Source organism: Trichosurus vulpecula, chromosome 6 (genome assembly GCF_011100635.1).
Source record: "Trichosurus vulpecula isolate mTriVul1 chromosome 6, mTriVul1.pri, whole genome shotgun sequence".
NCBI lineage: Eukaryota > Metazoa > Chordata > Mammalia > Diprotodontia > Phalangeridae > Trichosurus > Trichosurus vulpecula.
This window is the reverse complement of record NC_050578.1, coordinates 257,920,728-257,947,368: the sequence shown is the minus strand read 5'-3', so window position 1 is coordinate 257,947,368 and position 26,641 is coordinate 257,920,728. Positions and strand designations below refer to the sequence as shown.

Genomic DNA, 26,641 nt, shown 5'->3' with positions numbered 1-26,641 from the left:
TTATCATAGAATCCTAGATTTATAGCTGGGAGGGGCCTTAGAAGTCACCTAGTCCGATCTCTTCATTGTAAAGATGAAGATGCTGAGGCTGAGAGACTTGCCCCCACCTAGGTAGGTAAGGGTCAAAGCTGGGATTTGAACACAGGTCCCTGGAGGCTAAATCTTGCTCCCAAAGCATCCAGCATATTCGATTGTTAGCTCCCCAGGACAGAATCTAGGTCATCTTTAATTTTGGCATTCCAGGTACCTGGCACATAGTCAGAGACACCAGCAAGTATCTGATGAATTGATTTGACTTAGACTTGAATTGTAGTGAGACTGATCAGGGAAGCAGAAGCCAGGAGACCTCGATCCCTGACTCTGCCACCAATTGCCTCATGTTGGGTAAGAGCAAGTCACTTCCCTCCGTCAGGACTCTGTTTTCTCTTGTGTAAAATAGGGGGAGGGTGGGTGGCCTGGGGCCTAATGGGTTAAAGGGAAGACCTAGTAGAGTGTCTGTGGTATGAGGGAAAGCACTAGATAGAGCGTTAGAGGACCTCGGCTGAGTTCTGGCTCCTCCAATTACTACCTGTGACCCGGGGCAACTTGTTTTCTGGGAGCCTCAGTTTCCCCATCTGTCAAATGGGGGGTCGTGGAGTGGACTAGATGGCGTCTGAGGTCCCTTCCAGCTAAGAGTGTATGATCTCATCAGATGGCCATCTCCCCACCCCCCTTTTTACTTCCCAACGGATTAAGCTTGAGGGGGGTGTTCCTTGGTCAGGTCCACATTCTCTAGCTCGAGGCCCGCCCACCCAGTGACCCGCCAAAATGTTCTTCCAACTGGAGCATTCTAAGCTTTTAGGCACTCAGAGCCCATAGCGCAGCCACACGTGTTCCTTTCCTCCCCTTCAGCTCCGAAGCCGAAGGACAACTCCTCAGTCTGACGTCCTTCCCCCAGTTCCCCCAGACCCTTTCTCTATCCATCTAAGCAAAGATCCTCTCTTATCCAGATAGCAGCCCCTCCACGGAGGGGGAAGGGGTGCGTTCCTGCCACTCAGATCAGAGCTCTGGGCCTGACCCTTCCGTCAACTCTTGTAGACCCAAACAAAAGACCCTGGGTTTGCAAGGTGGGTGTCCGGGAGGCTCAGGGTCTTCCAGGGTGGGAGGTGGAGGACTGAAGGCACGGGAAAACAGACGGGAAACGTTAGAATTGTTCTCTCCTTCTCTTTAAATATTTTTCCTACAGACGTGCCAACATAAATCTTCCTTCCAGCTGTGACATGTGCAGCAGCTGCTTGGTCTGCCCTCCCAGAGAGGAACGAGCCGCGGGTGTCCCAGCTCATAGACGTCCTCACCGCCGGTGTCAACCTTCCGAGGGAGGGTCTAGGTTCAAATTCTGACTGCTACTTATTTCCCGGGTCACTCTGGGCAAGTAATTTCCTTTCTCACTGACCCGTCCATAAGGGGAGAATGTTGGAAGGTGGTCCCCAGCGTCTCTGACCTCAGATCTTACAATTGAGTCCTCCTTCCCGGCGGAAGGAGCAGGTGGCCTTAAAAGTCGCCCCCCACCTAAGATCGGGCAGGACGCCTCCTCCTACTCTCCCATCTCCTACCCTACAAAGTGGAGAGGGGATGGGAGAAAGTATGGAGTTGTGCACTCTTTATTTTGCATATACCTGCCCATGTTGTCTAAGATAAGCCTGCTGAAGACAGGGTCTTCCATTTCTGCAACTCCCATCACCTACAGTGGTGCACCCCTTAACGAACGTTTGTCGATTGAATGCCAGATTCCTTGGGGGCATTCAAGCATCGTGATGCTGCCTCTGGGTTCTCCCCAAGAGTGCTCCTGGTGACGTCCTCACTAGCCTCGCCGCCTACACTTGCCCATTCCTACGTTCAGAGCTCGGGGAAAGCTTCAGCCCCGCCCGCAGGCCCGCGGCCCACACAGAGTTAACAGAGGAGCCTCCCCCAGCTCCCCGCCGAGCGGTCCGCAGCCAGCCTCCCTCTCCCCTCCGGGAGAATGCCGCCCGCCCATTGGTCGGCTCCCAGAGGCCCGCAGCCAATAAGAAGAAGCAGCGAGAGGAGCCAGCTGCGGAGGCTGCCCAGGGAGCGGGATGGGGCTCGGGAGGAGTGCAGGGTTAGAACGGAGGAGCCGCAGCCCTCGACGGCCCGGCACAGGGATGCGCGGTGGCGCGGCCCCCGGGCCGGGCTCCGAGGCTGCCCGGGGCCCCCCGGCAAGAGCGATAGCTGGAGCCCAGGCTCCAGGGCAGAGAGGCTCCTCACTGGGCGGCTGGGCCCCCTGGGTCAAGCCTCCCCGGGACTCAGCTTCCCCAGCCGAAGAATGGGCCGGGAATTGTCCTGGCTTCCCCCATTCGAACCAGACTTGGGGGACTCAGAACAACACAGGCCTTTTGAAATTAAGGAGCAGCCATCTTCTTAGGGGGCGTCGTGACGCTAGACATTCATAAAGCTGTTATTACTCTTGGCCCCCTCTTCTAGCAGAAAGAGGGGAGACAGTCACGGAGTAGTGTCAGGCCTCGGAGGCACCTTAGAATGCAGAATGTCAGTACTGGAAGGAATCTTAGGGTCGAGGATGTCACAGGTGGGAAAGAGGTTCAGAAACCATCTGTTCCAATCATCTCCACCACTTTTTTAAACAAATGAAGGAACCAAAGCATTGAGAGCCTAGGATTTCAAGAGGCATTCCCTTCCCTCCCAGGAATGAACCCATCAAATCTATTTCTCAAGCTGGCTGCCACTCCCAGTGCTTGAGAGAGGACTGAGATCCTCCACACTAGGGTGGGCATTGGAACACGAGCCCCTCGAGGACCGAGGGGAGGATCCCTCCTCCACCCCAGGAAGAAGGATACCAGCTGCCCCGGCTTCCAGCTGTAGTGCTGGGGGCGGGGGTCACTCCTTGGAGAAGCTTTCGGGACCTCTCATCTTCTACCCTGGGATGAAAACCCTTCCTAGGTCTCTTAGCACCCCACAAAGAGTCCTACTACAGGTCCCCTTCACCAGCCTCCACCACCTCTCCTTGCTTGAAATCTCCCCTCCCCATTTCCCCCAGTTGACCCAGTGGGGTAAATTCACTGTCTTCTCCCATCCCCCAGGGAGGATACAGAAGGGATCCAGACTGGGGGGAGGGAGGAATCCCAGCTCTAGGACATTCTTTCCAAGAGCGAGGTGGATGGGAGACAAGCTTGCTCACACTCTCCCCAGCCTCCCTTGACCCCTCCCCCTTCTCCCCCAGCTGAGGCTCCCAGCATGAAGCTTCCCACAGGGATTCTGGGGGAGAGGTACATTCCTGGGAAGTTACTTGCCGCTTGGTCACTGAATGTTCTTTCATTCCTGGGTCTGAAGGGCCACTGCCTGAATCACTATGTCTTTAGAGGGAAGGAGGCTGGGAGAGCTAGCTGGGTTGAACGATAAGGTCACGGAAAGGGGAGGGAACTTCAGAAGCCACTGAATCAAACCCCTTCATTTTACAGATAAGGAAACTGAGGCAGGGGGATTGACTTGTTGACTTGCTACAGTCACCCAGCTAGGAAGTGGTGGAGCCAGAATTTGAACCAAGGACCCCTGACTCCAAACGCAGGAATCGTTGTCACTAAACTACGATGTTCGGACTCCAGGCATCTAGTTGAACCTGCATAGTCTGGTCATGGTCCGGGGGCCCTCAGGGGCCCCCCCAAAGGAGGCTACAAAAACTAACCGTCCTCTTGGTTGCTGATCAGGACCTCAGGCCTGGAAACGGCCATAGGGCAGAGAGAAGGAAAGAGCTATGGAGACATATGGGAAGATAAGAGGTGAAGCCTGACTGACTATAGGAGAACATCACCATCATCATCATCAGCAGCCTTTGCGTATTTCAAGTCTGCAAAGTTATTCATGAATATTATCTCATTAGTGCCTTAGAGATCATCACTCCTCATTTTACAATGGAGAAACTGAGGCAGATTTGCTTGGGCTTCCAGTAAGTATCGGAGGCAGGATTTGAACCTAGGTATTCTGGACTCCAGTCGAGTACTCTACCTCCTCCACAATACTAGTGGAGTCATAACAGGGGTCATAGCATTTAGAGCTAGAAGAGAATACATGGGGTGTATATAAGTACCTAAGCTGAGATTCAAACCCAGGACTCCTCTCTCCAATCTGGTGCTTTCCCTAATATATCATGCAGAGGGCCAGCACCATTCAGGGGGATTGGAAGTCAGGGGACTCAAATCTAAGCTGCCAGATTTAGGGACTCCTGGGTCCCAAATGGGAAGCCCTCTTCCCCTGTTTATGTACATCTTTCTGGGCCCCTTAACTTTCTGGGGCCCCTATTGGTCCCTTCCTTCCATGTGGGTCACTAGCTTCTGCAACAACCCAGGGATCTCTGAGGACTAGAGAGAGTAGTCCTGTTCCTGAAACTTTGGCACAGGAGGCCTGGCACCCTTCCTGAGGGGAGAGGAATCAGGCCCCAAGTGTGGCCCCAAATGCCTCAGCAAGCCCGCCCGGGCTAAGCCCTCCTCCTGATCTCCCCTCCACTTCCATCTTGGGCCCTGAGGAGACTTCCTGACCCAGAATAAGGATTGTGGGGAAGGGGGGGCAATTCCAACCTCAGGCTCACTCATCTCTCTCCTGCCCTCCCCAGTCCCATGAGAGGCAGATGAGGAGGTTTCATATTTTCCCCCTACCAAAGTTCCCACCACAGAGCCCAGCTGACTGAATAAGCAGAAATTTCTAGGCGCTCGAGAACACACACACACACACACTGCCAACCACACCAAGCCATGTGTCTGGGATTGCAATGTCATGTAACTCAGAGCTAAGGGCTTCCTGTAGGCCCTGCCTATTCACTGCATGGGGTGCAAGACCCTGGGGAAGGAGCCAAGCCTGGGCAGTGAAGAGGATTGGTTGGGTGGGGTGGTAGAGAGTGCTTTTTTTTAAAAGATGGTTTTCTAAAGCCTTTTTTCTCCCTCGTGGTTTTAATCTGTGAAAGAAAAAGGCAACTGGACCCAAGCTCCTTCTTTTGGGCCTAAAGTCATTCCATACAATGTTTGAACTGAAAGGGTCTTTTACAAACTGGTCAGTCATCAGATTACAGATTTAGAGCTGGAAGGGACCCTAGAATTCAGTATCCTTATTTTACAAATGACGAAACTGGCCTAGAAGGGGGAAGTGGCTTGTCCACTGTCACAAGGGGTAGAAGCTGAGCTAGGATTCCAACCCCGGGCCTCTGATACCAAATCCTTACATTGAATGCCCCTGGGTTGTTTCCACCCTGCTGGAGAAAGAAGAGACCCACTGACTGCGTCCACGTGGTCCTCTCCCCCCATCTCAAGAACAGCTCTCCACATGAGCCATAACACTCTGTCCCTGCCTCAGTTCTCCAGCAATCCCTCCCTCTCGGCCCATTCCCACCTCCAAGGTGTCTACTTTGGGAGGCTGGTGTGCTGTCCCATCCAGACCCAGGCTCCTCCCTTGGGCATCAAACATCAGACTGGGCGGCTGTCATCCAACTGGGAAGCCAAGCCCTGTCTGGGTCGAAGGAGGCTGATGGCAAGGGGCACTGCCTCAGGCTGGGATTAGCTGTAACTGGCATAGGCTGACGACACCACAACTGGCACTGGTTCCCATATAGCAAAGCGCAGGGCCTGTTGGCAAGCTAAAGGTTTGTGTGCCAGGCTCTGATGAAGGTGAGGATGACCCTGGAGGCAAGTTCTGTCGCCTCAGTCTGGGTACTGTAGGGCCCATGTGCCAACCTGGGCAGTGGTGAAGAGAGTGGGTAAGCATCATGCAATGGACACACGCCCACTATAGTGGGTGTCTTTGGGTGGCTCACTTAGCCTTTCTGAGCCTTAGTCTCCTGATCTGGAAAATGGAGATGACATTGGTAATACCTCACAAGATTGTGGTGAGGCTCAAATATGATAGTATATGCACACAGATGTATGTATGGGTGTATATGTGTATACACACAGATACATGTATTTAAAGTTTGCAAAGCATTATGTATGCACAGGGACATATATAGCTTTGCTTTTCTGTTTGCAAAGCACTAGATATACATACATGCATGTGCATATATTTAAAGTTTGCAATGCATCATGTATACATATATATACACATAAATATATTTAAAATTTGCAAAGTGTTCTCTGTATAGTGATATATATAGAGCTTGCTTTTATGTTTCCAAAGCACTATATATGCATACATACATGTGCATATATAGTTAAAGTTTGAAATGCATCATATATACATATGTAAATATATTTAAAGTTTGCAAAGCATTATATATATATTTGTGTGCACATATATATGTATATTTTGCAAAGTATTCTCTATATGGTGATATATATATATATATGTAGTTTTGCTTTTATGCTTGCAAAGCGCTATATATATATGTGTGTGTGTATATATGCATACACATATATATCACTAAGCCATGCATAAATAAATGTAAGTCATTAGTACTATTATGGACATCGCAGAATCCCAGGGTTTAGAGCTGGAAGGACCTTTGAGATCATCCATTCCACCTCCTGAGTTTATAAATTAGGAAATTCATCCAAGAGAAGTGAACTCCCCAAGATGTGGTAGGGTGTCTAGAGTGCTGGACTTGGATCCAGAAAGACCTGAGTGTGAATCCTGCCTCAGAAACTTAGTAGCTGTGTGACTCTGGGCAAATCACTTTGTGTCTCTGGGCTTCTGTTTCCTTAACTGTAAAAGGAGGTTGATCTAGACTCCCTCAGCTCTAAATCCAAGGTAGTGAGCAGCACTCAAGATCGAACCGAGATCTCCTGACCCTAGCTCTTTGGCTCAGCACGATGTCTGTCACATACTAAGTGGTTAAGAAACATTTGTTGATGGATTGACTGACTTGGGGATGGAGATGGCCATGAAGCGAGTTGTCTCCACCCCCTACCCTGAACATACATGCTGCTTTCCCAGACTCACTAGTTCAAGGAGAGGCTAAGTCACTCTCTCTTTAAAAGGTCCCTTCCAGCTCTCCAGCTGCTCCCCAGGGTGGGCCTGCCTGAGAATCCTGAGAGCCAGATTCCAGGAAAGAGAGTCTCTCCAGCCTGGGAAGGGGCTTCGGTCCCTGTAGCTCTATCCCCAGCATGGCCTCTGCCTCTTTGAGCACATGCTGGTTCGATTGCATTCTGAGGCTCCATTTCTCTCTCTCTCTCTCTCTCTCTCTCTCTCTCTCTCTCTCTCTCTCTCTCTGTCTCTCTCTCTCTCTGTCTCTCTCTCTCTCTCTCTGTCTCTCTCTCTCTGTCTCTCTCTCTCTGTCTCTCTCTGTCTCTCTCTCTCTGTCTCTCTCTCTCTGTCTCTCTCTCTCTCTGTCTCTCTCTCTCTCTCTGTCTCTCTCTCTCTCTCTCTCTGTCTCTCTCTCTCTCTGTCTCTCTCTCTGTCTCTCTCTCTCTCTCTCTCCCTCTGTCTCTTTCTCTCTCTCTGTCTCTCTCTGTCTGTCTCTCTCTCTCTGTCTCTCTCTCTTTCCTTGGCCCCGTATCTCAGGGGGGTGAAGCCAGATCCCCCAGCCTGACCCTGGACAGCCAATCAGCTTCACTGAACAGCCAAGTGGCCCTCCCCTTTCCACAGACATCCCAGAGAGCAGACTAGGTGAGCCTTGGCAGCGATGCCGCCCCAACAGAGTTGAGGCCAGGTCACTAAGGAGGAGCGATGGACGGAAGCTTCAGAGAGGCTGGTTTAGGCTCGATGTAAGGAAAAACTTCCTCATGGGCCACAGTGGAACAACGGGACGGATGCCCTGGGAGGCGATGAGCTCCCTCTTACTAGAGGCCTTCAGGCAAAGGCAGACAGTGCCGAGGACAGCTTGGTGGACGGCTATTTTTTAATGGAATTTTTATTTCATTTTTCTTTTTCAAATTAACAAGCATTATTTTTTTTCTCCCACCCACTTTCTCCTGTTCTTGAAAAGAAAAAGAAAAACCAGACCCCTTGTTAAAAACATATAGTGGGCAAAGCAAATTCCCACATTAGCCACATGAGAAAGATATGGCTCAAGTGGCATCTAGAGTTTGTTGGGTATGTTGGTCAGTCAGTCAATCAACAAATCGTTTATTCAGCACCTACTATGTGCTAAGTGCTCTGCTAAGGGCTGGGGCTACAAAGAAAGGCCAAATGTTGGTCTGATGCAGTATTACAGTTCAGAATCAAAGCCACGAAGACCTGGGTTCAAATCCCACCTGTGTGACCATGGGCAAGTCTCTTCTCTCTTGACCTTCATTTTCCTCATCTGTAAAGTGGAGACGATCACGATACCTATAATACCTACCCGCCAGGGTTGCAGTAAAGCTTTAGTGAGACACTAAACTTCTAAGTGCATTATTACATTAATTATTAATAATTATTACATTATATTAATTACATAGAACATTCTTGTTCAGGTCTACTACATTTTCGGTTGATTGTACCCCAAGGTCATTCTAACCTGGAAATTTAGTGACCCTAGGACAGGCTTTCTGATGCCAGTTAACAGGTATCATTCAGTTTCCTCCCATGTTAGGTGACCAAAGGTTTTATGTCATCTAAGTTGGGCCAGCTCCATGAGGTGGGCAACACTGTTTATGCCAGCGCAGGGCAGGGACATTGGGGTTACATTTTGGGTACATTTTCAGGTGGGGGAAGATGGAGGGAGATAGTGGAGCCCATGAAGGCTGGGCCCAGTAGCTTTGGCTCCTGGGGATTCCTGCCCCCTATTCCCCGCTCACATCCAACCAGACTAGGGACCGGGCAGGGCTTCTGGTCTGGTCTGTTTCCCTCTCCCCCATGGCCTCCCCCAGGTCTGCTGAGCTGGTTCTTCCGGTCTCTCTTTCCCCAGGCTGCCCTCTTCTCCCTCTCCACCTTGTCCCGGCCGCCTGCAGCTTCTTCTGCCTCCCTAATTCAGCTCCCTGGGGCCCCATCTCTGTTCATGCTGGGCCCGACTGCCTTAGAGAGGGTGTGAATGGATTTTTAGCAGCACTCAGGGATCTGGGTTGCTGTTCCCCTGGGCTCAGGGCCAGCTGGAAGGAGCTCATTGGGTTGCAACCGACAGGCTGGGCTCCAGGGTTCTGGCTGGAATTCCCTTGGCCTCTTCCCTCCCCTCGGCGAGCAATCCATTCTTGCTTCCAGAGAGGTCAGTAGCCCCGTTTGAATTTTCCTCAGGTTTTATTTTTGGAAGGAGCTTTGTGCTGGGGAGCTGGTCTATTTTGGTGGCTCACCCCTGGGGGAGGTGTGAGAGCTGGGGCCCCTGGGGATGGGCCCTGAATCCTGGCTGGCCTGGCCTTGTTTTCTCTCCCTAAGCTCTGAGGAACATGGGATGGGGGAGTTCAAGGAGAGAAGACCCCATTCTGGCCTCTGTTGCCACCCCCGCCCCGCTTTGTTGTAACACTGTAGAACCTAGAACCCTGGCCAAGAGCCCTTCCGCCGTGGATTGGCCAGAGTTCGAGCATAGAGCTATGGAGTTGAGAGGTTCTGGGGGCAGTCTAGGAGCTGGGGCCTGATTTCCCACCCAAGTCAGGACTGTCCCCTCCCTCTGCCCCTACCAGACAGGACTATTTAGAGAGGGGACATGGATGGGGTGCTGGGCCTAGAGTCAGTAAGACCTGAATTTGAATCTGGCTGCAGATACTTGCTAGCTCTCAGGCCCTGGGCAATCACCTAGCTCTTCTGGGACTCAGTTTCCTTGTCCGTAAAAGGAAAAGGTTGGAGATGATGGACTTTGATGTCCCTTCCAGTTCTGTTGCTAAGATCTTATTACCAGTACGGCAGCCCCCAGAGAACACGTTTCAGGGGCTCAAGCAATTGCTTGCTTCTTTTTCCTCCTTCTTTCCTGGTCTCCCTTCCCCCCATTCCCTTGCTCCTCCACAAAAAAACACATCTGCTTATGGGGTCACCCTGTCCTGTAAGCCGCTCCCTTCTCCCAACCAGGCTGTAGAATGCTCCCGGGCAGCTTTCTCCCATCCTCTCCTTGACTGGAGCCTGGAAGGACTGTGTGGTGTGAGGGCCTGGGTGCCCAGACCAAGGGCAGACCCCAGGCCAGGGGGACTTAGAGCCTAGCTTGACATCACAGAATAGAGAAGCCGGTGAGCCCCTCCAGCTGGGGCCCTTCCAGCTGGTCCAGATGTCTTAGGAATGTGCTGAGTACAGAACTATACCTCTATCATCTTCCATTCTTCTCCAGCCCCTCACACGCTCATTCCTCCCCTCCTCCCCCCGCCCCGCCCCAACTTCTTTTCTCTTTCATCTCTTTTTGGCAAAGGACCTGAGTAAAAAGCCAATCTTAAACAGGACTTCTCCCTTCCCAGGACAGCCCCCACCCAGCCCCTGAAAGGACAGCAAAAAAACAAAAACTGGCCTGTCTTTGCCAGGGAACACCACTTTGGAAGCAGCCCTGGAGTGAGGGGCAGGGGTGGGGCCTGGGACAGAGAGCACAGTCTGTGTGTTTGTGTGTGTGTGTGTGTGTGTGTGTGTGTCTGTGTGTCTGTGTGTGTGTGTGTGTGTGTGTGTGTGTGTGAAGTCCAAAGCAGATAGTTAATATGATTACCCTAATGTGGAACTGATTTCCAGCTCTGAGAAGAAGAATTATGGCTTTGGAAGGATCAGAGGGCAGAGAAGGGCCTCTTCTTTCCAAATCTAAGGATCCCTGATCCAGACAGGGTAGCCCGGGGCTGACCATGCTGGGTTGGATGGAAGATTGATAAGAGCAGGTCAAGGAAAGACTTCCCCATCATCTGGGTGGCCCAAGCTGCTGCAGGGTTTCTGAACAAGAATATGATTGGCTCAGATAGAAAGTTTGAATCCTGTGACCTGAGCGGCAGGGGCAAGGGAGTCTTTTAGGCCCTCCGTTCTCCTGCCTCTCCCACAGAACACTTGATACTGAAGCCATAAGTCCATCTCTTTCTGCTCCCTCAGGAGAGAGGCCAGAACCATGGTAGAGGGTTCTCTCGAAGCTGGGATAGCAGGCACAGAGGGGAAGGCTGGTTCTGCTCTCCTGTCGGTAGGCTGCTCAGGCTGGGACTCATCCTTGTGCTCCACTTAGCACCTCTATTCCTCCGAATCCTCCCAGAACCTTACAGGAGGGAGTGGCTGTCCAAGGGAGGAGCAATTGGCCTCATCTCCAGCTTTGGCTGGCTCCCAATGCCTCAGTCGGCTCTGATCTTTCTCGATGGGACTAGCTGGTGGGGACATTGTGCTCTTGGCCCAGCATGGGAAGTCAAATGAAAGCATGGGGTGGATGGCAGGGGAGAGAGGGGAACTGGGGTCAGATTGAGGTTTGGGTCCTTTGTTTTCATAATGTGCCTGGAGATGCTTTGTTCCCTGGCAAGGTCAGATCCAGGGGCTGAGCTCAGGGGCCCCTCCACAAGAAGCCATAGGACAGACATCTCTAAGGACCTTTCCAACTGAATCCATGGTCCTATGACCACTCCCCACAAAGGGCTGACCAGGCATCAGAGTGGGATATAATTATATAATATATAATAGAGATCCTGAGGTCTGAGATCAAGGCTGGAGTGGGCAAAGTCGCCCTTCCATTCCTTAGAGGGGAGCGGATCACCCCAAAACTTTCAAAGGGAAGTAAAAATCAGACTGTAAAAGTCTAGAATTTAGAGCGAAGAGGAGCCTTAGCTCTCATCTAGTCCAATTGCCACCTTTTATGGGAAGCTGAGGTCCAGAGAGGCAAGGGACTCACCAAAGGTCACTCAGGTAACAAAAGCCTGACTTGTGGGATGACAGCTTTCCAAAGTGAGGTCTAGAGCCAGCCCCATGCAGGGCGGCCGGGTGGGGGGGTGGGCGGTGCTGACATCAGGGCCTGAGCCTTCCTAAAGCCCCCTTGTCTTTGATTTCAGCTCAGTAAGAGTCACTGAGCAGACTGTAGCCCTGACCTTGGAGAAACAGCCATGCTGTAGCGTAGTTTTAGGACATGGATTCGTAGGACTGGCAGGGACCTCAGAGGACATCTACTCTACCCTTTCTGTTTCACAGACAGGAAAACTAAGTGTCAGAGTGCGCAGGTGACTTAGTCAGGTGGCAGAGGTGAGATTGTAATCCTAATCCTTTAACTCCCAAGTCAGTGCTCATTCACACTTCTTTTCTTAAGAGTTCTAACTCCAGGGTTGGAAGGTCTGGGTTTGAATCCTGCCTCAGACCCTTTCTAACTGTTTAAACCCTGGGAAATTACTTCAGTTCTCTCTAAAGTGGGGATAACAATCCCAGTACTACCTACTCCACAGTAAACTTTAAAACCCTATGAAAACTTTAAAACCCTATGCAAATGTGCTTTCATGTAAATGGGAGATCCGGTTATTATGAATATCAGAGGACTCTATGTCTCTCCAAGGCTGGCATCTCTGTCTCAGCCAGGGCCCAGACTATTCACCGGAGGGCAGAATTTGCTATGTTTTGTTTTGTTTTTGGGGAGGGGGGTCCCTAGTCAGAGCCCTCTTTCTATCCCCCACATGGCTACCTTGCAGAGACAGGCCAAGAAGTTTCTAGACTGTGTCCCCAGAGTAGGAAAGCTTTCCAAAGGGGCCATGTCCTGGGATTGCCCCACTGAGGCAGCCTCCTGGGCAGGTATGCTGAACTTGGCCTTGTTACCAGGTGGGTGTCATTGGATAGAAACTGGCCAAGCAGGGGGGACCCAGGGCTTTGGAATCCAAGAACTGAAAGGGCTTTACAGAATGTTCCTTTGACACATTCTCTCTGAATGTCATAGCTTGTGGCCACACTCCACCTGGCAGGCCTTTCCAGCTCCATGACTCTCTCCTCCTCCTTCCCCCATTCACCCCAGCCCAACTCAGGCCCTGCCACTCATCCCAGCCCATCTATCCACAAGAGCCCATAGGGGCTACACTCTGGCAAACCTTAGGGCTCTATGTAAATACTAGCTGTTATTATGACTTCCTCTCTCCAGTCCTCAGTTTCCCTATCTGTGAAATGACTATATGATATCTAAGGATTCCAGATTCTAACATTCCTCCCATCTCTGCTTGCCCTCTCCCCAATGTCCCTATTCGGTGTTTACAAATAGGAACATTTTTAGGGGAAAGAGCATCAGCAGGAGAGAGGGGCAAAGATCATGGCGGGGGGTGGGCAATTACCATTCAGGGAATTGCTAGAAGGGAGTTCCAGCTCTCTTCAGGGAGGAACAGATGTGCACGTGCCCTGATGAATGTATTCCATATCACAGGACCACAAGATTGTCCAGTTTGGAGCCGGACAGATCCTTAGAGAAAGGCTGAACCATATCCATTTTAGAGATAAATGAACTGAGGGCCCAACAAGTTAAACGACTGGCCAGGGATCAGACAGGCAGTTAGTGGCAGTCAGGATTTGAATCCAGCTCCTGTGACTTTGGAGTCTTGCCACCTTAATACCCTGCCTCCTAGTAGAGCTTCCCTGGATGGACTAATGTGGTCTGTATCAGGGGCCAAAGTCTGGACTGTATCTGGAATGCAGGTGGGGCCAGGAATGGGGTCAGGGCAGTCCCAGCCTTTCCGGAGTCTTGGCTCACAGCCAAGGCAAGTCAGCAACTTGAAGCTAGTGTGATGGGACCTCCAGGGGTTCTCCTTCACTGAGAGCTCTCGCATGGGCATCCCAAACCATTAGGAGAATGGGTATAGGCTGCAAGGGGCCTTCCCCATCTAATCCAATCCCATCCTTTTATAGATAAAGAAAGCAGGCACCACAGAGGTTAAATGGTTTGTCTAGGGTCTCACAATTAGTCAGAATTTGAACTCAGGTGCTCTGATCCCAAAGCCAGTGTGATTTATCAAAGCTGCCCCATACTGTGCAGGTAGGTGGTAGGTAGGGAGCACCCCATGATCCTGCAAACGCACAGCCTGAGTGCCCTGATATTTTGGATCAAGCACAGGAAGAGAAGAGAAATATTCCTGGTGGATCCCTACTATTTTTAGGGCATTGGGACCCTTAGTCAGATAAATTCGCTACTCCTGGCCAGCTCCCACTGCTGAAGTACAGACATTCCAGGTTGAGACTACAGGCCCAGAGTATCACTGCTGCAGTTTGAGGTGGGAATACAAAGAGAAATCTGGTCTCAATAAGGCAGAGAAGGAAGATACAGACCAAATGGATCTGAGATTAAGAGCCCCAGTCTGTCCTGGGTAACCAAAGGGTCCTTCTGATAGCAGTGGGACCAGGCAATTTCTCTGCTGGGCTCCCTCCAATGCCCCAGCATGACTTGGACACTGAAAGCCAAGACCTCACTCTGTATCTAGAGAAGGCCAACCCTCTCTGGGAAGTCTTGGACTATCCCCAAAGTACGGTCTGGGTCCTTCTGGGTCTTTTGTCTGGGTCCCTGGCCTCTTACCCCTACCCCATAGATTGCTCCCAGACTGAAGCAGGGAGGTCCAAGTAGACTGTACCTCAGAATGTCATAGAAAAGGGGAAGAGCTGAATGCTGCAAGCTCTGAAGGCTGTGCCCAACTGCTCAGTGGTTAGAGCTCAGTGCTAATAGAGGCCAGAGTCACAGTTCAAACTCTACAGAAGTCAGCTGCTTCTGTTCCCCAGCCTCAAGATGAACCCAAATCTAGATCAATCATTATGTTGTATCGTAGGAGCATCAATCTGGAGTTAGAAGGGACCTCAGAGGCCATCTAGTCCACTCCATTCATTTTACAGAGAAGGAAACTGAGACCCAGAGAAGTTGTGTCTTGCCCAAGCCCAGGTAATTAGCACATGTCAGACCCAGCATTCTGACTCAGGTCTGGTGACCCTTGGGAGGTTCAGGACTACCAAATTCATTGCTATTCCCACTTGACCACACATGGCTATACAATACAATGTCCTAAAAGTTTTAGTGTCTTTGGCTTAAGCTAAATACTTTTGGGACACCCTGTATTTATTATGGATGTTGTTTTAATTCTCTGACTAGTCTGTATTTCCCCCACCCCCTGCCTCAACCCCTAGCCACCTCAGCACAGTGCTTTGCTTAAATTGGATGGTCAATAACTGTTTATTGAATAGGTGAATGAATTTGGATGACCCTTGGGTTTCCCCTTGGTCTCAAGGGGGATTTGGGTCTAAGAGCGTTCATGGCTCAAGTCAATTCCATTTCTACCACTGAGAACAGCTCCGAACTTAATGACACCTTTCCACAGGAAAGGACCGCTCATCTGGAAGGTGCGTAATTGTGGGGAGTCTACAACTGGGGAGCAGAGCACCGCATATGGACACTGAGTCAGGGTTTTTTCAATAGCTATACTATCCTATTTGGCCTAGGACCTGGGGAAGTAGCATTCAAAGCCAAGAAACAGCTTAGCACCTAAATCTTAAATTCTGGGTGGTAGTTCCTTTAGTTCAATCCCCAAGGAGAAACCTCAGGATTTTGACCTCCTGTCTAATGGCTTCAGTCAGGGTCTCAGGTCTCCTCAGCTAGGTACCTCTCCTCTATGGCAGCCCTGAATTAAAGGTACCCACATTTTAATAGGAGGACCCTAAACCCCACTGACTTCTCAAGTCCCCAAAACTTTCCATTGGCAATTTGGGAGTTGGGGCAGGGGTGCTCCCTTGCTCTTTTAATTTTCCCAGAAGGCACAGGCAGGAGGGAGATAAAGGGCACCCGGACCAGACTCAGCGCGCTCTCTCTTTTCCTGGGCTGAACCCTGGATACCTCTGACCCTCACATCCCCCACCTCCCCCATCTGTTGGGAAGTTAATGAGTTTACTGTGTAAACATCCTCACAGGCAGCTTCCTGCTGCTCCCCTCTAAGACAACAGCTTTTACTCCAGTCCAAACTGAAACAGCAGTCCTGGCTCTCCCCCACCCCACCTTCCCACTCTCCCAGCTGGGGCCCTTCCCGGATCAGAGACTATTTCCTGGACTGGAAGGTTCCTTTTAGGATCTGGGGGAGATCCCAGGTCTGCTCACCCCTCACTTCCCTTAGTCAAACACCCCAAACACAGAGGGGCAGGGGGACTCAAAGACCTAGTCTCTGCCACATAAATAATACCTATTCTATTCTCCCTATTCCTACTCACGGGTACTCAAGTTCTCTCTCGTAATCTTCCAGTTGCCCAAGGAGCACAATAGGGGATGTCGAGGAAGGCTGTATTCCAGGGGCTTTCATCACCGGGCTTTGGTAAGGTGTAGAGAAGGGAGTGGGGACCATGATACCCCAACAAAGGAACAGAGCAGCCTCTGTTTTTCTTCTTTCTTTTTTTCTAGCTCTTATTTTCAAAAGAGGCAGTTAATACTCTGTTCTCCAGTTTCCTTATTTCAACATCAGAGCTTAGTCTTTCTCTACTCTTTCACTCAGCGGAAATTCTTTTCTCCTTTCTTTCAAGGGCATTTGCATTTGATGTAGTGGGAAAGAACCCTGGCTGGAGGAACCAGATTCAAATCCCATCCGATGCTTTTCCCTGTGCCACTTTGGGCGAGAAAATTAACACTCCTTGGGTCTCAGTTTCCTCATTTGTAAAATGCAAGGCCTGAGGTCCCTTCTAGATCAATGAGGCCCTGGGGAGAAGAGGAGAGAGACTTCTCAGTAGAGAGAATCAATAGAATCCCATATAGCCATTTTACGGATAGGGAAACTGAGGACTGAAACGGGGAAGTCATAATAATAACTGGTGCTTATACAGAGCCCTAAGGTATGCAGAGTCAATATGACCTAATGGAGAAAGAACAGGTCTTGAAGTTACAAAGACAAGTTCTTCCTCCGCCACATACTGACTGTATGACCATGGACAAGTCACCTAATCTCCCAGTGGCCCTGGCAACTCTCTAAGACACTAAGTTGCCAAGAAGATGCCGACCTGCATCAGTAGAGGGAGTTTCCTCCCCTGGGAGGTCCCCATCCAATGACATCACAGGTCTGTTTAAGGTTTGTAAAGTGCTTTATATATGTTAACTAATATTTACCTTCACAACAGCCCGTTGTAACAGTAAGGTGCCATTATAACAGGGCACCTACCTTGCAGGGTTGTTGTGAGGATCGAATGAGATAATATTTGGGCTTTTTAAAAGCACTTAGCACAGTGCCTGGCACATAATAGGCACTCTATAAATGCTTATTCCCATTTTACAGATGAGAAGCATTGGAGTGGAGAAACAAAGATAGTGATGATGTCTGACGTTTATACTGGACTTTCAGTCCTCATAATAACCCTGAGGTGTCAGGGCAGGTATTCTTTCACCACATTTCCCAGATGGGTAAACTGAGGCCCAGAAATGTTTCACCCAAGCTTATATAGCTAGTTATCGGCAGAGCTGGGATCTAGAATCCAGCTGTCCTCACTGTCAGGCTGATGCTGCGTTCACTATGCCAAGGTTTCTCTTCCCTCAGATGTCATACCCCGCTATACCTCCCCATCTCTGAACCCACAGGCTTCTCCCAAAAAGCCTGTCTGACCATGCCCAGGTGTGACTCTGGGTTACCCCAGAATGAAGGCTCCTTACCAGTCTGAACTTCCCCCTTGATGGAGTCTCAGCCCCCAGACACCACTATCTGACCTTGTGCCCCTTTCCACTCTGATTGGGCTGTGACCCAATTGAGCAGCTGGGGCTGATGGACTGAATGAGGAGCTGGAAGAGTCTTCTGAGTTTATTCAGAAGAAAGTTACAATTCAGGGGCAGAGCTGGGAGCCTCCCCACCTTCCTATCCCTGCTGAGAAGGTAGTCGATGCCTGTCAGCAGCAAGGTGAATCCCCACCCCCTCGACCTTTTCAATTCATCTCTAGGTTGCGCTGGGAAGTTAGGATCAAAGCTGGTCACCTTAAGCGGAGTAGCCTGAGAGAGAGTTAGAACTGCAAAGGATCTAAGAATTCAGCTAATCCAGGCATGGCCCTGAGAATTCAGGGGGGAAGTGGAGAGAACATTTTTTTCCAGGTTGTCCAAAGAGCAGTGGCCAGAGCCCCTGGAAACCCTCGCCTAATACAGAGCTCATCCAGAGAGACTGTCCCACCCTTACAAGGAGGAGAGACCTTCCCATTCAGAAGACAGCATGAAAGATCAGTACTAGCGACTGGCTGGGCACCTGGATGCCTGGCTTCTTTCTGGGTTCCCAGGGAGCCCAAAGGTGGAGTGACCAGTGCATTGAACTGGAAACCAGGAAACTCTGAATATGAATTCCAACTCAGATACTTACTAGCTATCTGGTCCTGGGCAAGTGACTACTTACTACCTCCATGACCTAGGTCCCCAAGTCCTTCATCCAGCTGAGCTTCAATTTTCCCATCTGTAAAGTGGGGATAACAACAGCACCTACCTCACAGGGGAATTGTCAGGATTTAATGAGATAACATAAGAGAAGCATTTTGCAAACCTCAAAAGGCTGTATAAATGCCAGCTGTTATTAGTTTGGATAACTCACAAGCCAGCGAGGCCACGCATCCCCCCTGTGTTTGTCAGACTTGTGTCAGACATCAATTGATTTACAGTATGGAGCTAGGCTGCCTCGCTTCTTTTTCTCATTAACAGAAGATCATCTCATAGGCTTAAAACTAGAAAGGGCTTTAGAAATCATCTGATTTGACTTTTACCCTTTCATTTTGCAGATAGGGAAACTGAGGCACGGGGAGATAAAGTGACTTGCCTGAGGTCATACAAGTGGTAACAGAACTAAGAACAAAATCAAAGCCAGTCCTCTGTCATACATTGCTCTGCAAATTCATTCATTCATTCATTCATACATGCATGCATGCATGCATGCATTCAGCTATGCTGGTGCTTTGTAGGCAATCAAAGGTGTATAAGGCATGATCCCCACCCTCAAGGAGCTTACTGTTTCACGAGACATTTACAATCTGTCCAGCACCCTACTAGCAACCTCACTTTCCCCTTCTGTAACAGGGGACAATCTCCCCTGTTCCCAGCGGGTGCAGGATGGGATTACCCCCAAGATAACAGGGTACTGGGCTCTCTGCTTTTTCTGGAAAAGTTCTCAGAGTCTAATTGCTGGCTTGGCACCTAGGGTGGTTGGGTCCTGAGAAAGGCCTGGGTGGCCTGGAGGACCCAGGGCAACTTGGCCCCTGGATGAATTAACCTGCAGGGATCCTGTCTGGACCGACTTCCAAGCCACAGGCATACCTCCAAACCATACAGGGTCCTGAAATTTCAACTGGGCAGGTCCCTCCAAAGCCAAATCTTTTCTCCCGTGACTGAGCCCACGCCCTGCCCCCAACCCCCTCCACTCACCATCAGGGCCTTAGGGCTAAGCCTGCTGGAGGGAGGACACATTTCCTTGGGCGGGGGGAAGGAGAGAATGCCAGCCTTCTCTGCCCATTGCTATCCTTTTCTTACAAGGGGGGAGGGGTGCAGGGCTGGTCCCTGAGCTCTGTCCTGGGGGTCCGTCTTGTTATTCTGCTCTGGGCTGGTGGGGAATCGGCAACATCTTCTGAACGACTGGTCTGGCATCGATCCAGGTTGTGTCCCCGAAGGGGCGCCATGCTCAGGCTTTCTCTGGCTTTCGGCAGACTACCCCCTCCCACCTCCCACCAAAATCGGACTGCACCCTTTGCTCTAGGGGACAAAAAACGGGAGATAGGGTGGGGACGGGGACTGGGGCAAGGAGGGAAGGGGAATCATTAGAGCTTCTTTCCTCCGGTCAGAATGGCTCTATTGCCACGAGACACCTTTTCCCACTCTCCCTCGGAAGCCACAGAAGAGTCCCCGGAGCTAGGTAGAAATGCAAGCTCAAACGACACCCGGGGGCTAGAGCTGGAGCAGGGGCAGAGGTTCGATCTCAACCTCTCGGAGACCGGGTCCCAGGCCAGTTGGCCTTGAAAGGAAACCAGCTTCCAAGCGGTGGGGCGGGAGGTGGAGAGTGAGGGAGAAGGGCACAACTGCCCCCTCCCAGGGCGGCCATTGTTTCCACTGCCAGCATCCATTCCCTTCGCGACGGGCCAAGGGGCTAGAGTGGGTGACATGTCAGTGAAGGAGGCTAAGCGCCGGCGAGCTGACCCCGAGGGCGGCTTTGGGGCTGTGGTTCTGCTTCGCTCCTACCCCAGCCCCCATCCCTGGCTCACCTCATTCTTCAACTGGGGCTCTAAATGCTACTCCCACCCCTGCTGCCCCTCCCTCCCGGGGGCTGGCCCCCGCACAGGTCGCAGCTGCTGTACCCCGGGGGGCGCCAGACGGCGCCAGGGGGTTAGAGCTGGGTCCTCTGCCTGCCTCTGTGGGGTGTGTGTGTGTGTGTGTGTGTGTGTGTGTGTGTATGTGTGTGCGCGCGCGCGCGCGCGCGCTCAGAAGCTGGGGAGACGAGCGGCCGCGGGGCGCAGACCCCTTCCCTTCCTTACTTACCGCATTGCTCAGGAAATCCGCCTCGTTGAGATCGCCCAGGTCCAGAAAGCTGGAGCCTGGGAACAGCCTGTCTGCTGGGAAGGGCTCTAGTACTGCGTCCATGGTGTCTGGCTTCGCGGGACCCCGGGAGGTGATGCGGGCAGAACACCCCCTTTCCTGCCGGGCTCGGTCAGTCCAGCGCTGCGGCGCGTCCTGGCCACCAAGCTCGTCTTCAGGCTGGCAGCTCTCCAGCAAGCCCCCGGCAACCTTGGGGTCTCGTCTGGCCGGGGGCAACGGCGACAGCGGTGCAGCCGGAGTGTGGGCTCAGGGCGCTGGAGCCGGGACGCTCAGGGCATCTGCGAGTCGCCGGCAGGGCAGCGGGGCTCCCGGCGCACGGTGGGCATCTCTTCTCCACCCCGGGCAAAGCTAGATTCCATGAGGAGCCGCTGGGGCCGGAGACTTGGGGGCTCCCGCCCCTCCCAGGGGCTGGGCGGGAGCCGGGGACGGGGGAGCTGCGGACTCCCCCGGGACTGGGTGGGAGCCGAGCTCGAGCTCTCTCCTCTCCAGCTCCCTCGGTGCGTTTCTCCCCTCCGCACTCTACTGTCACTTTCCCCGTCTCCAAAGCCGGGAAACCCAAGCTCCGCCAGCCTGGCTCGGTTGCCACGCCCCCACCTCCTCAATATTCAGGAGCCTCCTTAGTAGTAATGAGATTGGGGGCGTGCCCCGTCTCCCAGACACATCCCTTTAAAGAGGCAGACACGTAGAGCACCCTTCCGTTCCGTTCCTCTCCGCGCAGAATGCTTCCCCGAACCCGGGCAATGATTAATGACTTGAGACGCCGTGGTACTCGAAGGGAAATCAGTCCCAGACATTGGGCAGAGGGTAGGCCTTCAGCTAAGGAGCCCTCAGCAGGTGGCCACAACCCCCCTAGTTTCTTCGCCGCTGTGCCAGCCTCCCTCCCCTGACAATAATTGGCAAGTGCCAGGCATTTCCGTTCCAGCGGTTTTATGGAAACAGCAGCAGAAAGGAACCGAGAGTTAGAAAATTCCAGGTCATTGTTCCTTCACCAAATGGGATATAAACACTGGCAGCGCCTAGCAGAATGCCTTGCACATAGTAGGCACTCAGTTCTGTTCAAGTGAACAAAATCTTTTCACCAGCTACTTTAGCAGGATCATAGATTTAGTCATGAAAAAAAACCTTAGAGGTTTTTCAGACCAGTAGGTCATTTTAGCAATGAAGAAACTGAGGCCCGGGGAAGGGATTTGCCCAAGAGCCTAGGTCCTGGGGTAGGGTGGTAGGCAGCTAGGTGGCTCAGTGGATAGAGCACTGGGCCTGGAATCAGGAAGATCTGACTTCAAATATGACTTCAGACGCCTGTTATGTGACCTTGGGCAAGTCACTTAACCTCTGTTTGCCTTAATCCACCAGAAAGGGAAACGGCAAACCACTCCACTATTTTTTGTAAGAAAACTCCACGGACATTATGGTCCATAGTGTCATGAAGAGTTGGACACCGCTGAACAAGAAGTGGAGGCTGAAGACCCCCAAAAAGAGATTTAATTTGATTCAGCGTTTACTGAATGCCTACTGTGTTCAAGGTTGTCTGCCAGGCAGGGGAGAAATCGATTAAGTTGTAGTTGTTGAAGGAACAGCCATGGAATCCCTCGACTCCAAGTGCTCTTCTAAGGTCGCTTCTAGTTTAAAGTCCTTGACTTTATGAGAAGCAGTTTTGGAAGACCAGGGTTCTGTTTGGACATCCACAGTCTGTGGCCTCGGGCAAATCAGCCAATCTCTCTGAAGCTTCTTTTCTGACAAAGAACAGCAGCATCCTAGTGAATGGGTAGAGGGCTGGACTTAGAATCGGGAAGACTGTGGGTTCAAACCTCACTCCAGACACTTCTTAGTGATGGTTACTTCACTGGTAAAGTGAGGGGCTAACATTTGCAGAGACTGCTTCACAGCAGTTGTCTTGAATATCAAATGATACTTATGGGTGTGAAAAATCTCTGTAACCTGCATGGAGGGCCAGTCCTTACTGGTGAAAGCACCTCCCAGGAAGGGACATTGAAGATCATCTAATCTATTTTACAGATGAAGGTGCTGGGCCCAGAAATGACAGAATTGTTTAACACAATGCAGGGGACATAGACAGTTTGGAATAAATACCTGTTGACTGAATGATCGGAGGACAAGGGAGTCCTTTCTTGGCATTTCTGCCTTGGCCCTCAGAATTTCATCACCTTTCCCTGTATTTATCCAGTTCCCCTGAATGGGGACACTCTAGTTCACGAAACAGCAAACCCACCTGGAGAAGTCACTCTGCAGTCAGCTGACAACCCATCTTCCCCCTCTGTCCCACATACACATACACATACCTCCTGGTTCTCAACCAAGAGGAAGAGAGAGAACAGTAACAGAACATGGAGGTGTGGATTGGTTCTCCCATACCCTTCAGTCCCCTGGCCCTTCACACACACACTCCCCACCATCCATCATCAAAGTCATCAGCTCCCAGGAACAGCTTAATCTCCTGGAAAGGATTGATAAACAATAAGCTGCACCCCTGAGTAAACAGGGTGTTGTCTGGAAGGAGGGCCTGCTAAGGGTGCTGGGTGCACAGTTTCTGCCCAGAAGCTATTAATAAGATTAAGTTCTCCCCTCTCTGCCTGTGGTTTTTAATGAATGGAAGGTTCTTTCAGGAATCTGTGTATCACTAAAGGTGTGAATGTCTGCTCTTCTTACACTTCTTTTTAAAAGCAGGAGGTCTAGAGAAGGGGTGGGAGTGGGAGACAGGCCAGGGTTTGGAGATGCCTGCTGTTCTACCAGAACCTATGATCTGCTTATGTGTCATTCATCCATTCACTCACATTCATTCATTTACCAAACATCAAATGCCTCTTGGGAGGGTGAGAGGAAGAAAAGGGGAAGCAAAGTTAAGTCAGGACAGTGTACATCCAGGTAGGCTGGAGTACAGAGAGTCATATGGAGAGTTATAAAGAAGGCTGGGAAGATGGGTAACCAAAGATTTTGGAGGACCTCGAATTCCAAGCAAAGAAGTTGAAACTTAGCCTGGTGGGCAACGGGACATCACTGAAGATTTGTGAGCAGACAGTGACATGACCAGTTCAACGCATAAGAGAAATGCATCTATCAGAGGAGTGAAGGATTGATGGCAAGGGAGAGAATTCAAGGAAGACCTGGCCAATGAGGCCTGTTAGATTCCCAGAGGGTCCCCAGGAGCAGGGGAAAGGGATCGAGGAGAGAGCTTTTCCAGAACTGAAATCAACAGAGACCAGTGACAGCTTGAATGAGGAGAGGAAGAGAGAAGAGCTGAAGACAACCCCAAAGTCTGGAACACCAGAGGTAGGATTACCACGGACAGAAATGATGAAGACAGAAAGTGAGACAAGTCAGTTCTGAGCCCCATCAGGAGATCATTTTTCACAGATGAGGAAACTGAGGCCTAGGTAACTTAAGTGACTTCCCCAAAGCCACTCAGGTGGCAAGCATCTTACCAAAACAGAATTTGAACTCAGATCCTGAGCCAGTGCTCATTATTGGAACCATTATGAGGGACCTAAGAGGCCATCTCTTTATTATTGGGATAACATCCGGATGGAACTGTCCAGTTGTTGGATATATGGATGTGGTGCTTGGAAGCAAAGGTGGAACTGGAGATATAGGTTTGGAAGTCATGTGCCCAGTGATAGGAATAAAGGAGAATGCCGTGTCATGGGACCCTGTTGGTGCAGCCACAGAAATCAAGAAGAGAATTTCTAGATGTGTTAAGCCAGTCAGATGCTCCTCTGGGTAGCAGAGAACACAGCTGCTACTCATTCTCCCCAGATTCATTCCAGTTGGCCAAGTAGGAAAACTCCCTTTGGGCTGATAGACTTGATTTGGGGGACCACTCTCCACCCAAAGTCTGAACTTCCTGAATTGCTTCGGCAGGTGTCCTGGGCAGGGACTGGGGTCCACAGGATGGGCCAAAAGAACTCTTCTGCCTGGGGGTAACTGGAAAGTGGGCCACATTCCTCCTGCTCTGCCCTGTAATTAGACACACAGGCACCATTTAAGTGATTGGGGAAGATTACAGAGTTTCAGAGAAATAGGATTAGAGTTTCCTCTCTTTCTTGATTTGTACCCAGGTGAACACGGTAGGAAATCATCTAAATTAATCCTGTGGAGACACTCTGGTCTCTGTACCTCTGTGAAGTCTGTGAGAGGGGGAGCTTCCAGGAGGAAAGGAAAGGAAGGGAAGGGAAGGGAAGGGAAGGGAAGAGTGAAAACAAGAAAGAAGAAAAAGGGAGTCAAGTGGAGGGGCTGGGATCCAATTGTATCCAGTCCAATCCAGAAAGCATCTACTGGGAGGCTCATATATGCTAGGCCCTGGCTAGGTGCTGACACTATAAAGACCAAGTAATAAAACAGTGCCTCCCCTCTAGAAGCTTCCATTCCACAGGTGGTATATGAGCAACATCTACATAAACGAGAAAATACATGAGAAGCAACGGGATATGGTGGGTACAGGGATGGCCTTGGAGTTGGGGATAGCTAGGTTCAAGATCTCCCTCTAATACACACTGACTGTGTGACCCTGGGCAAGTCACTTAACCTCTTAGTGCTTGACGCATTAAGTACCACAATAATTTCTAAAAGGAAATGATATTGGAAGTTATTGAAGTGGGATTATATCACAATTTTTTAAAAAAAGAGTTAATGACATGTTCATGTATATACATACCTATATGTATGTGGCTACGTAGGTTGGCAATGAGAATAAAACCAGAGCCTGTGTGGCCCACCAGAAGTGACCCATGGTCCAGCAGACATCAGGGGTAACCTGTTTCTCCCCAATGTATACATATACATACATAATGTATACATATACTACAACTACCTGCTACTACCAGGTTCTAGGCATAACCCTGAGGGTTTACACTCCTAATATTAGAATAGCTCATAAGCCCCCACTGGTGTGCTTACCACTAACTATCAGCCAGTAGACACATTTTTTATTGTTGCTATTCGGTCATTTCAATTATGTCCAACTCTTCGTGACCCCATTTGGGGTTTTCTTGAAAAAGATATTGAAGTGGCTTCTCCTGCTCATTTTATAGATGAGGCAAACAGAGGTTAAGTGACTTGCCCAGGGTCACACATCTAGTAAGTATCTAAGTTTAGATTTGAACTCATGTCTTACCGACTCCAGACCTAATGTTTTATCTGCTGTTTCTCTGTACTATGAAATTCCTAACCCTAGGTCCAATCCCTATACATAGGGATAGACATCGACACCAATCAACAAATGTTTATGAAATATTTACTACACGTCAGGTATCGTATTGAGGATACAGGGTCAGAGGTTAAAACAGACCTCCCCCCAAGGAGCTCATGTTCTAACAGGGGAGATAACATGAACATACTATTTTTAAGCGTATACAGAGGATGTACAAAAAGAAGTATGAGGTAGTTTTGGGGAGGGAAGGCATGAGCAGCTGCTGGGATCAGAAAGGGTTTCGTGTAAGAGAACCTATGATAATATTGATAATAGTAATGGCTAGCATTTATATAATGCTTTAAGGTTTGAGAAATACATGACATATGTTATCTCATTTGGTCCTTGAAACAACCCTGTGAGGTAGGTGCTATTACTACCCCCATTTCATAGACAAGGAAACTGAGGGTCATAGGATTCTCATATCAATGGACTCTGGGACTCAGGTTTCATTCACAAAGGACGAATGACTTGTCCAGGGTCATGCAGGCAGGAATTTGGCAAGGAATAGAGGAAAGCCCAGAAATCTGCCTTCTACACCACTGATATATACATATGCGTATATCTTATCTATTAAAGCTTGAAGAGAAGAAGCACTAACATCCTAAGGGAACAGGAGTAGAAGAATCTCGAAGAAAAGTAGGAATTTTAAGAGTAGCGGTGAGGAGGGAGTACCTTGGAACCTTGTGGTAAGCCAGTGCAAAGGCCCTGAAGGGGGGAAATGCCAAGGTGGAAGGGTAGCTAATAAGCCAATTCGGCCAGAAAGCACTTTGTGAATTCAGTAACACAGAGCAAGCTTGAAAATGTAGGTTGGAGTCCAGATCCTGAAGGGCTTCATATGCTAGACTGAGGAGTTGTGTATTAACTACTGAGCACAGAGGAGGAGAGAAGGAGAGAGAAGGGGAAAGGGGGAAGGCAGGGAGAAGGGAGAATCCGGGATGGTGTAGAAAGTGGGAGGAGACCAAAGGGCAGAGGAACCAGATGGAGAACCAAAGAGAACAGGGAGTAAGGGAAGGGCAGGGCAGAGTCGGAGGGCAGAAAGAGCTTGGCTGGGGGGGGGGGGATGAGAATAGTTATTGAAAAGAACTGTCCAAACCCGGCCAGAATGAATAAACCTGCCCAAGGCCAGCCCCAACCCCACCCCT

The 26,641-nt window shown here is 50.4% G+C and overlaps 1 protein-coding gene across 1 annotated transcript in view; it reads right to left on the bottom strand.

Annotated features, from left to right (window-relative positions):
- CREB3L1 (cAMP responsive element binding protein 3 like 1) overlaps positions 1–20,338 on the bottom strand; it is a 53,884-nt gene extending 33,546 nt beyond the window's left edge. Inside the window, exon 1 of the mRNA XM_036764443.1 lies at positions 20,237–20,338. Coding sequence (XP_036620338.1) covers positions 20,237–20,338 — 102 coding nt within the window. The remainder of the gene's footprint in view (positions 1–20,236) is intronic.
- Positions 20,339–26,641: the final 6,303 nt, after the last annotated feature.